Below are 12,142 nucleotides of genomic sequence, written 5' to 3' on the forward strand. Positions count from 1 at the left end.
TTCCATCATTAAAAACAAACTCTTCCCAATGTGAAGCCCAGACGTTCAAATGATGGTTCCTCTACTGCTCATGCTTAACACACAGCCAGCTACACACACAGGTCCTCTCATGTTTCAGCCATTACCATCTCAATGAAGCTAAATATAGTCCAGTCCCCTGGTCCCTTCATCTCAACACATCAATAGGTTGGGCTTTGTCGCCTGTTGGTCCGTCTGTGTTTGACCCGAGCTTTTGGGCTCTGGGCGATAACACGCTGACCCAGCACAGCTGTTATTCTTGGGAAACTTCACGTGTGGTTTTTGGAGATTTGAGTGTTTGATATTGAAGCTGCTGAACGAGAACACTTTTGACACTTTTAGCATTAAAGTCTTGTACTCAGAAATATAATATCATTAACCCCACACAGCTGCTGTGCTGCATGTGAAACTGAAAACTCTCAGAAATCATACTTGGCAGTACAGTCATATTTATATCAATTAGCTTGTTTTGTGTTTTCTGCAGTTAATTCCAAAACTGTGTGTTATCATTTTGTTATGGTCTCGTATACGTGATGGTCCATCGTGTCCGGGACTGCATGTTGCAACGATGACACAGAGAAACAGTTTAATCAGCTGGTGATAACACAATAAACCTCAGCTTTCTCAATGTTTTCGCATATTTAATATCATTTATTGCCACAGGCAAACACACTGCTGTGTACATAATGTAAAGTACTTTGTAGGTTTTCTACTGTATCAACGTTGATCCTCTTGGAGGGGAGATTCATCGTGTAACTCGGCTCACCTGAGACTAAAAGCTGGTCCATGCTTGTCTCTTCCACAGCACAGATGAAACGCATCCACTCGCTGCTTGCATTGCTGATGCTGCAGACGCCCTCACTTCACTATTTTTTGCGTTAGTTTAATCAGAATATGTTGCATCTAATTGACTTAAATCTTGCGTGCACCCCCAGTTTGTTCGAGTTTTACTTGGGCTCGTGTGATTAGAAGAAGGGAAAGGTTTATAATTATTGGTTCTGTTTGTTTTCTTACTCTAAAGTGCAGAAACAAGTTTACACCAGTACAAGAGGAGGCTGTGGTGGGGAAAAGGGGAAAATTTTAATCAGCCGGTATTCTTTGGAGACATACGCTGAGAGGGAGAGAGCAGTAGCTCCAAATAAATGAAGACAATATCTGACCGTGTTAGAGCGCCAAACAAAGAGTAAAGAGGGATTCATGGCTCTGTGGTCATTAATTTGAAATTAAATGTGATGTTGTGCTGCCTCACTCAGCTAATGTTGAATATATATGGTATTTTTACAAGGAGGCTGCTGTCCACTGTGTGGAGGCGTCCAAGTTTTACTTCAGGCGCCCAAGTTTTACTTCAGGCGCCCAAGTTTTACTTGGGCGACCGTGGTTCAGAGAGTTGGGAAGCTCATCTGTAACTGGAAGGTTGCCGGTTCAATCCCCCCAGCTCTCTCTGCCCTGGTCGTCGTGTCCTTGGGCAAGGCACTTTACCCTACCGCCTACTGGTGTTGGCCAGAGGGGCCGATGGCGCGATATGGCAGCCTCGCTTCTGTCCCAGGGCAGCTGTGCCTGCACCAGTGTGTGAATGTGAGAGTGAATGAATAGTGGCCTAGAAAAGCGCTATATAAATGCAATCCATTATTCTGTGACCACAATGCAGAAAACGACCGTTGTTTGATCAAACAGCAACAGATTGTTTGCTTTTTTTTTGGCGCAGCTCCTTCTCCATGTTCTGTGCACCCAACTGTTAAAATAAGTTTGAGTTCCTGCAGCACCTTCAGGTGTGAGCACCTCTATAAAAGCTGAGGATTTTGCAGTTTGCTGGTCTGGAGCATTCAGGTCCCAGCATCTCTCCCCAAGGTCAGACTGTTCAATACTCAACGAAATAAAAAAGAGCTCCATGTCAGACTCAGCCCTCAATGAACTTGATAAATGTTAAAATTCACGACAGTACGATTAGAAAAAGACTTAAGAAGTTGAAAACGTCTTCTCTCTATAAAGAACATGACAGCATGGCTTAGCTTTGCAAATTTGTTCTTGAAAAACACCACAAAAGAGGTTTGGCCATAATGTGCAGCAACCAAACACTTCATACCACCTGTCAAGCACGTGGTGGAGGGGTGATGACAGGACTCACAGGACTGGGACACTTAAATGCACTGAGTTGACCATAAACTCCTCTGAATACAAACGTATTTTAGAATCTGCAGACATTTGTGCAACAGATAAAGCTTGGGCAAAGTTGGGGAACAGGTGAACGGTCATAAGTCTAGATCTACACTCCCTCTAAGCCGGTGGCAGGACGTTAAATATATAAACTAATAGCTAAAATTCCTCCACAACAATCTAAGCGATAAAGTCGTATCGTAAATAATTACTTCGTTGATCCTTCAAAAGTCATTCTACAAGAATCATAGGGTGTGCTTAGTTTTTGCAGGACTACCTTAAGCCCAGTGACATGACTGCAGGCTTGCATAGCCCAAAAAGGCTCAGCAGAAGGTATTTCTGTGTATAGTTTGAATTATTAATTACAGCAAAAGCTGGAACAGATCCATTTAAAAGTTCACATAATGTTAGGCAGTTTGCAAATTTCATTTTCAAGCAAATTGCAAGCAGCTACAGCGATACATCTTTTGTAGTGTGTGTGTGTGTGTGTGTGTGTGTGTGTGTGTGTGTGTGTGTGTGTGTGTGTGTGTGTGTGTGTGTTTTGCTGGCATGCCCCCGTGACATTTTCATGCTCTGTAACAAACAGCAGGACTACTATAAAGATTTAAAGCACTGAAACGAGCTGATGACGTGTGAGGTGTCATGGCGCTGATGCCTTAATGTGTGACTGCAGGAAGAACAGCTGTGCTATTGTGGTATCTAAACGTTTCTCAAATTTGGCCCAGCCGATATGAATAAGGCCACTTTTGTTTGCATCCCAGGATGTATGATGCTGCATGTGACATCATCATGCAGGGGTTCGCCTAGAGCGGCGAAACCTCCCGAGCAAACTTTATCTCTTCAAAGACCCAAGGCTGTTATGTTCAATCATAGCCGTTGAAAATACTTGGCTGTATGCTGTGGACTGAAGGTTCTGAGGTTTATAAAGGGAAGTGTCTACTTCCAGCAGTGTGATAATGGAGTGGCGTAATGGAGGAGACAAGAAAAACAATTATGAAACTCTGGTGACGTGTTATGATGGGATTGCCTGGGTGTGTTTTGGTCTGCTCTGTAATACCTGCACAATTAAAGCTCCTCCCCTGGCTGTCATCAGCTGCGCTCTCCACACTGATGAAACTGTGTTGACAACTCTGACTCACACTCAGATTCCTTATATTACGTTTCTGTCTCTCTCTGTCTCACACACACACACACACACACACACACACACACACACACACACACACACACACACACACACACACACACACACACACACACACACACACACACACACACAGTAAATAATGTGTGTTATCTACTGCATTAGCTTCCAGCACTTACACCGCTCCAATTAAAATACTTCTCATTTAAGCAGTGATTAATTCTTCGTTTCTTTTTTCCTCAGTAGAGTTCACATACTCCGCTGTGTTTTGCAATAAAGTGTAACTAAAGATGAAAAAATAGACACCTAAATAATAACCTAGATCATACAACTCATTTATAGGAGTCTAATTTACGAATGATGCACCTCTGCTGACTCCTAGTAAACAAATGGGACCAGGCCTTTCACATTAGACTCTTATTGACTGTCTATTAAATGTATTTTAAAACATTCTTCTGTTGCAAGGCTTTTATGAATCGATTAGCCCACCTTAGCCTGTTTATTTCTTTTCTGATCTGTTGTTGTTTATATGTTTGTTTGTTTTTTTGTTTTAAAATGTCTTTATGGATTTTTTTATTCTATGGAGCATCTCAAAGCTTTGTTAAGTAAACCTCTATTTAAACATGTTTTCTCTATGATTGTACTCTACTATCCTGCATTCAGCAGCAACTTTTTATTTACACCGTGTTGGTGCAGAGTTTTAATTCTTCAACAAGGTGCTGGAGACATTCCTCGGGGATTTTGGTCCATATTGACGATTCAGATTTGTGAGCTGCACGTCCGTGATGCAAATCTCTTGTTCCACAACATCCCACGGGGGTGTTCTAATGGATTGAAATCTGGTAACTATTCAAGAAACCAGTTTTAGATGATCTGAGCTTTGTGATGTGGTGTGTCATCAAAGATCGATATGCTGCGGTCATAAATGCTCAGCGTCAACACACAGATAGGCCGTGCCTTTTTAATTACGCTCGGTTGGTACTAAGAGGCTCAAAGTATGCTAAGAAAGCATTGCTCACAGCATTGGAGTAGAATAGAGATACAATTATGAGATATAGTTAATTGTTTTAATGGCGTTTGGATGGAAGCTTTCTGTAGTGTGCAGGGATGAGCCCTTATTGATCTGTAGCACCTTCCAGACGGCAGCAGATTGAAAAGATGGTGGCCAGCATGAGAAGAGTCCTCAATGATGTTCTGTAGACGTGCTCGAGTGAACGTAGCTGACTGTTGGTGGTCCAGCCATGCTGTCATGTTGTCTGCGATAAATTCTGACCCTACCATCTGGATGTTGCAGCAGAAATCGAGACTCATCAGAGTCTGACTGGGTGTGTCCTTCTGCTGCTGTAGCCCTTCTGCTTTAAGGCTTGATGTGCGTGCAGAGATGCTCTTCTGCATATCTTGGAGTGGTTACTGTTGCCTTCCTCAGAGCGGTCTGTCCATTCTCCTCTGACCTCCAACATCAACAAGGCGCCCAGAGAACTGGATCTTTACTTTCAGATCTGTAAACCCTGGAGATGGTTTTGAATATTTCGCCCAACCAACAACAACTGTGCCACATTCAAGGTCACTTTTCTTTTTCACCTTTCTTCCTCAGTGAGATCTTCTTCTCATTCAGTTTGATCTTCTGAAACGTGTCCAGATGTCTAAATGCACTGAGTTGCTGCCATGTGATTGGCTGATTGGACATTTGTGTTAATGACCAGCTGAACAGATGTATCTAATAAAGTGGCTACTATGTTCTATTTAGTGTTAAAGTTTTAACTTTGAGTTGAGAATCTGGAACATTTTATGCCCCAAAGTCTTCTTTGTGCTGCACTGGAGACCTTTTTCTTGTTACACGTTATGCTGTATTCATTTCTGTCTCATTTCTGTCTCATAATTCTGTTTTGAAGAGCACGTGTGAGCTTGATGTCCTTGCTGAGGTGGCACCATGACACTGAAGCTGTCCCAGCCTTCCCAGATATTTTTGCAGAGCACAGACAGTACTGCCTCATGAATGTGTCATCTTCTTACTTCTCTGCTCCAAGTCACCGTGGGACTGAGTTTTTAAAAAATCAGTCTATCAAAACCACAATCTTTGTCATTGTTTGTTGAGGAAAAGTTGTAAGGTAGGAAGTTAATCCTTGGGGAATTTTTCCTTTTTTAGATTCAGTTTATTTCTGCATTTGTATGGATGGATACTGTCTGGCTTAACTGGAGCACAGTATCATGAAATTAGTTCATGTTCATGACAGAAAGTGGGTTAAGCAACCTGAATTCAACACATGGGAGCTTTGTGGGAATACGTTGCTGAGCAATGACGGACTAAAAGTGTCAAATGAACATACGTGCATGCACACGTTTGTTCATACGTGTGCTCGGTGAGTAAGTTTCAAAACTGATAGGAGAAGAGAAACAATAATGTTCAGGTTTCAGATAGATGCCTGCCAGGTATCTCCGTTCACACTTCTATTTTTGAACCAAAATCTTTGTTCACATCTCATTCTGTGGCACCAAGTCCCATTACGGGAGCAGAGACTGTCAACCTGCTGCCATGTCCATGTTCCTGATGTAGATTTTCTGCAAGCTACACTCCTATAGACTTTCCAACATTAACAACACGTCTAAAATGCCAAAGTAGGTGCCTGTTGTCTAGAATATTTCCTTTCAGTAATACTGTTATCATGGTAAAGCGTAGGGGGGCAGGTTTGAATCTGCTTTTGTTAATACAGGAAGCAGGAAATTTGGCTTTTACAGATTATTAGTTAAGGTCTCCCATAAACTTCTAAATGAGCCTCTGGCATCCCTGTAAGAAAGATCATTAACGGATTTATGTAATTATTTGGGAAGCCAAAATCGACCCTAAGACTGTGTAGTGGTTTACACATTTGCCCAATGAGTGAAACAGCCCCGCTTTGATCCCGGGAGGAGACACAAATCCCTTTGGGGTTGCATCAGGAAGGGCGTCCGGCGTAAAAAATCTGCCAAGTCAAACATGCGGCGCTGCCTGCTGTGGCGACGCCTTGTGAATAAGGGAGCGGCCAAAAGTAGCTTTTATGAGACTCATTCGTAGCTGCAAAAGAAATTTAATGAAAATCATGAAAACATTTGAAAATCTTTGTACGCTTGGACACATGGACACCGAGTTCGTTTTGAGCTGGCGCATCTGATCAGGGCTTTGCCCACACACTTTATATTAAGCTGCATTTCAAATAATATTTAGAAGTGATGATATTTTATTATCAACATTTTATTTTTTATTCCTAAACCTTTTACTGATAGATGTAATTACCACGTCCTCCAATATGATGTTTATTTCTCTTTTAACTTCTCCAATATCAAAATAATAATGATCAGAAAATCCCTCCTAGGACTGTTTACCCACAGTCTGGAAAAACTTGGATGATCCAACAGTGAATTTATGTAAATTGACAACTGTGTACTCGAAGAACCATTAAAACAGCCTTTATTACATAAAATGTACATTCATGACTGCAAATGGAAAGTGGACTGGTTCTTATATAGTGCTTCCTACTTTACTTGAGCACTCAAAGCGCTTTGTACCACATTCACCCATCACACCCATTCATACCCTGAGTGCTTTCTACTTAACATTCACACACCAGGGGATGCATCAGAGATTACTTGGGGTTCAGTATCTTGCCTAAGGATACTTTGGCATGGGGACTGGAGCATCCGGGCATCGAACCACCAAAAGTAGCTTTTGATTTACAGCAACCCCAACTGCCAACTTGATAGCTGATTAGAAAAGATAAACACCAGCCAGATGGATTTTTCGAAATCCAGTCAGAATGCTCTCCAGCAGCTCAAAATCAATGAAATCAATCAAGACCCTCGTTCGTCTTTTGTCCAGAGAAGAAGATTTACTGTTCCTAGATCAGCACCACCGACCACAAAACAGAAAATGAACCCCACCCAGACCTCGCTGTAGTTCTTGTAGTTTTGCATCATGCCTCATCAGAGCTAAAGGGACCGTTTCATCTGACTTGAGTCAACAAAGTAAGTTTACAGCTAAAAGTTTTTTTCATTAGAGAGAAACTGAACTGAAAGCAACATGTTAAACAAAGAAACTGTAACCTTTTGCTTGCTGTCTTTTCCAGGAAGGAGCCGTCACCCTTCCCTCTAATCATCCCTGCCGCTAACACCTAATTACCATAATTCACCCCTCACCTCTCAGCTAAGAAATCTGTGACTGCTGCTGCTGCACACTCCGGCAGAAACAATGTAATGGTATCACTCGCTTAGCGGTGCACAGAGGAAGTGGCAGAAGTAGCATTTTTATCAGACAATTAGTTGTTAGAGAGAAATAAAAAAATGGAGCGTAGCTGTTTTTTAATTTCTTTTTCCTCCCCGAATAGTTTTGGCTCATCACTCCGACGGACTGTTACGGGGAAATCCGAGGCGTCTCTTCAGCTTAAATGTCAGATATTTTTGCCTCTTGTGCGTTCTATTTTTAACGCATTTAATGTGTTGGAGCACTAATGACTTGGAAGCCACACACCATTGATCACTGCCTTCGTCATAGCACCATTACAAAAGCCCCATCAGTGCCGGTGTCGTGGTTAACTCTCCCCTGTGGTTCCTCTTTTCTTTGTCTTCTGTTTCCATCATCATCCGTTTACTCTCTCTCTCTCTGTCAGTTAGAAAAATTATCTGATGAAAGCCGGTGGATTTTATTTTTGCATTAACTCCCTCAATTGTGCCATTAGATAAAACCTTTTAAGGCTGAAGTTATACATATGAGTTCATATATTTTTGGGCAGGGACTGTTTAGAGTCTCATTACCAACCCGTCAAAGACGAGGCTGTGTTTATTTGGACATTTGTCCCTATGGTTACAAATCACTAATATGTCAATCCTCTTCTTGGTACTTTGACATTCTTGCCTGTCTGTGCCTATTTTAAAGCTGTAAAAAGCAGTTAACAAATATACATTTTTCAGTAATTTCCTAAATCCAGTGCATAGTGTAGTCTAAGTGGTTCGGGGCTATTTTCAGCTGTAAATTAATTAACATTTAGTGTGATAATGAGCAGCCTATTTAAAGCCCGCTGATGTGTGTGAGACTGATACATGCGGGATTTGCAAAGTAGAAGTGTCCGGCTTTTTTATGATGATGGAAATGTCATCCAGTGCAGTTGCTCATTATTTATTTATCTGTTTGTTTGTTTTTAACAAGGATTAACTTTATAAGCTGACTCTCATTATTGCTTGTTCCACATTAAGGTTTCGTGCGACTATATAAAGATTTTATTCCTTCATTCTGAAAACGTGTCATCATCCTCACACAGCAGCGTGACTCGCCCTCACTACGTGACTCGCAATAGTGGGTTTTGAACCCCGTAATTAGCCGAAGAAGCTCGCTGCTGTCCTCCTGAGTGTATTTAACAACAGGTGTTTACTCCTCGTCAGATCTGATGCGTGAGCAGCATCCGGGTTGCTCTCCCTGAGGTGTGAACCGAGCAGGGTGAACAACAAAAGTCAAAACAAATATGACAGCGTGGCCTCTGTTCAGATAGAAGCTGACCAGCCGACCTGTATAAGTGATCCGGTGAACATTGGGGTTTTTAAAAGGCTGTTGCGCACATTTTTACTGAAACCATTAATCCGTGTGTGTTATGACTTATGGCTATTTCAAATATTTACCTTTGGAATAAGCCGTTTACAGGCGTTTACCTAATGCTTGATGTGTGGTTAGACATAATCTCTTGGAGATTGAGGCGAATAACTGTTTCCATTATATGCTGACATTATTTATTCCACCCGTGACTCGTGTTTTATCTGTCTTTCTTTCCTGTCAGCACCCGATTTGTTAACTATATTCACACCTCGCGAGCTGCATAGGTTGGACAGAGGTTATTAGTGTTGATCCTGTCGCATTAGGAGACACAGTTCACTCCTCCTGCTCTCACACTGCGGGGGAAAGAGGAGACGCTTCCTTTACCTACTACCCTGCTGCAGACGAGGCGGGTTTTTCTTTCCCGTCTCAGAGACAGTCAGCTTATTTTGTTGGCATGGAAAATGTCAAAGTTCTTTTCCCTTCGTGCTCTTAACGCACGCTCTTGGTCGCTCTGCTGGTAGGTGGTCAGCAGAGAAGAGGAGACGGGAGATGTGCTCTGAATTAGTCAGTGGACTGTTGCTAGTTTATTTAAAAATCCATGGATCAACCTGCTCTTCTGCTTTTCGCGCAGGGGACTGAGGATGGCTGAAGACGTGACCTGTTGCAGCTTTTCTTTCAGATTTTAGTGCTTGGATGTAAAACGGAGCAAAATGAATCAGTTTTCTCGGTGTGGCGGATTGTTAAATGAAGACGAGTTGAATTACTTTTTGGGACTTGTGTGTTTTTGCGCAAAGCGACTTATTTGGGGAAATTGACTCGGGGTTTTGTCCGGGCTGCTTACTGGAGCGATTCTGTGATTTTTCTTTTCTAACTTTAAAAGCACCGGTCGCGGTGTTGTTACAAAAAACCCTGACGATGGTCTAAAACTGATCAGGATCTCGCCACCCCGCCGCTGTCACGCCGAGCGCGGTACCGCGCCCTGCTTTCTAGGAGAGTATAACCGCATTTTCTCCCCTTTCTCATCCCACCTCCCGTGTGGTTTGCTTTTAACAGAATGGCCCGTTTCGGAGACGACGTCCCGGGCTTGTTGAGTTCAGGGGATGGAGGGTCAGAGCGCATCCGGAACCGCGATGGCGCTGCCGTGTCTACAGGTGGTATATCTCCAGCTTTCAAGCAGACCAAAGCGCAGCGTGCCCGCACCATGGCCTTGTACAACCCTATTCCGGTCAGGGAGAACTGCTTCACCGTCAACAGGTCGCTCTTCATCTTCGGCGAGGACAACGTGGTCAGGAAGTACGCCAAGAAAATCACTGAGTGGCCATATCCTTTTCAGCTTCACGGTGAAAGCACACTCATCCAGTATCTGCACAGACTCGTGTAAATAAAGTACAGCGGTGAGTAAACTGTTATCCAATTGGTTAAAACAAATTAAGTTTATTTGTGGTTCTACAGTCTCAATACTTTCTCCTCATATTTCCACAAGTTGTGCCCAATTTCACAGAGGGCAGAAGTGCTTCAGTATGTTGCCCTCAGTTTCTCAGTGCAACAGAGACTCAAGTGTAAATTTCAGCACCATGGACAGCACACACGGGACAATATGTAAGAAATTAAGTCTTCACCACATAAACAGGCTCACCTGGTTCTTAGGGTGCAGTAAGGAAAAAAGAGGCAAAGAGCAGGATACAAAACAAGTTAGAATCAGACTTTTTTCAGACTCGTAGGCTTAATTTTGCTATTCTATATAACAAAAATACAAAATGACTGAAGTTCTCGATCAGATTGACAAAGATTATGGCTAAAGCAGCTTCTAGAGGGTGTTAGTGGGTGTCAATGGAAAGTGGATTAGAGGAACATGAAAGTTCATGTCTGTAAATCTTCTCTGTCAACAATAAGCCGTGACGGCCTGCTTTTTCCATCATATCCACTGCCTCAACTCAAACTCAAGCTGACTGTTCAGTTAACCCACAGAAAATCAATTCAGAGGTGCTTCCGTAACTCATTTGGTGTTTTTGGTCACTTTTTACAGCAAAATGTTACCCAGGACCTGATTATTACATCTCGCTGTTTCTGAAAGAAACACTGTTATCAGCTTGTTGCTGCTGGCAACAACACACACACACACACACACACACACACACACACACACACACACACACACACACACACACACACACACACACACACACACACACAAACTGTCCATTGGTGACATGTTTGTGCTTCTGCAGCACAGCTCACCAGGTGTCCTGGCCAGGTGTGGCCTCTTTACTGACTATTGTTCTGCTCCATTCAACAGCTTCCTGACTGACTAACTGGCCTACTGCTGATTTAAAAAAAAACCAGCAAATAGAATGAGTCCGCTTCTATTGTGGAGTATTGTGTCTATTGTTGTTTTCTCTGGGTTTGCCTCTTTATTGAGTTGATTAAATATAGAAGGAGATTTCAATCAACGCTCGGGGAGGAAAAGCATTATAGCGTGTGCGTTTATTATATTACAGCTTCCGAACCTGCAGGGGCTGGGTTATTACCAATATTGATACTATAACTGCACCGATGAGACACATTTTGTGTTCTGCAGCAAGGAATGAATTGTCTTTAAATAAAAATAAAGCGTGTGCTGTAGTGACCAAAAAGAAAAAAGCAATGATCCAGAATAACCTCCAGGTTAATGTGTCGCGGTGGAGGGAGTGTCTACTTACATATAATGAGCTCTACTGTATCTGATTAACAGACATTTACAGGAATTATATGTAATGATGTCTGATCGTTGTGTCATGTGCATTACAACCAGTCATTAGTCACTGACTCATACTATATTACACTGTTTACTAATATTGTTTTGAAGAGAGTGATGCTGAGCTGACTGATGCTGTGTTCTGGTCAACATCGTATGTGCCTGTTATGATCACTGTTCTGAGTATGAAGGTTCAGGCACAGCAAGAAAGCACAGATAATGCAGAAAGTGCAGTGAAATCTATGAACAAAGTGGTTTCAAAGGAAAGGTTTTACATTTTGGGAGATATTGATGCTTATTTCCTTTCTTCCAAAGACTTGAGATTAGACTGCACTTGTATTAAAGAGTAGCCTAATAGGCCGTTGATTCTGTGGGGTAACCTGGCAACAAATAATAGAATTTGCTGAGATTTTCTTGCTGACTAAACTAAAATGTGGATCAGATACTTTCATACTTATAATAATAATTAATGATGAAAACATTGTTTCTGGGCATTTGCCAGAAAATGGTTGTCAACCAGTGGAGTAGCCTATCA

General features: G+C 42.2%; 1 protein-coding gene across 1 annotated transcript in view; it reads left to right on the top strand.

Moving 5' to 3' along the window:
• Positions 1 to 12,142, top strand: part of cacna1ea (calcium channel, voltage-dependent, R type, alpha 1E subunit a) — a 123,026-nt gene that overhangs the window by 39,099 nt on the left and 71,785 nt on the right. Inside the window, exon 4 of the mRNA XM_085397278.1 lies at positions 9,927 to 10,193. Coding sequence (XP_085253404.1) covers positions 9,927 to 10,193 — 267 coding nt within the window. The remainder of the gene's footprint in view (positions 1 to 9,926; positions 10,194 to 12,142) is intronic.

The sequence above is a fragment of the Rhamphochromis longiceps genome, linkage group LG23 (genome assembly GCF_057381845.1).
Source record: "Rhamphochromis longiceps isolate RC_006_pf linkage group LG23, R_longiceps_female_GT1.1, whole genome shotgun sequence".
Lineage (NCBI taxonomy): Eukaryota > Metazoa > Chordata > Actinopteri > Cichliformes > Cichlidae > Rhamphochromis > Rhamphochromis longiceps.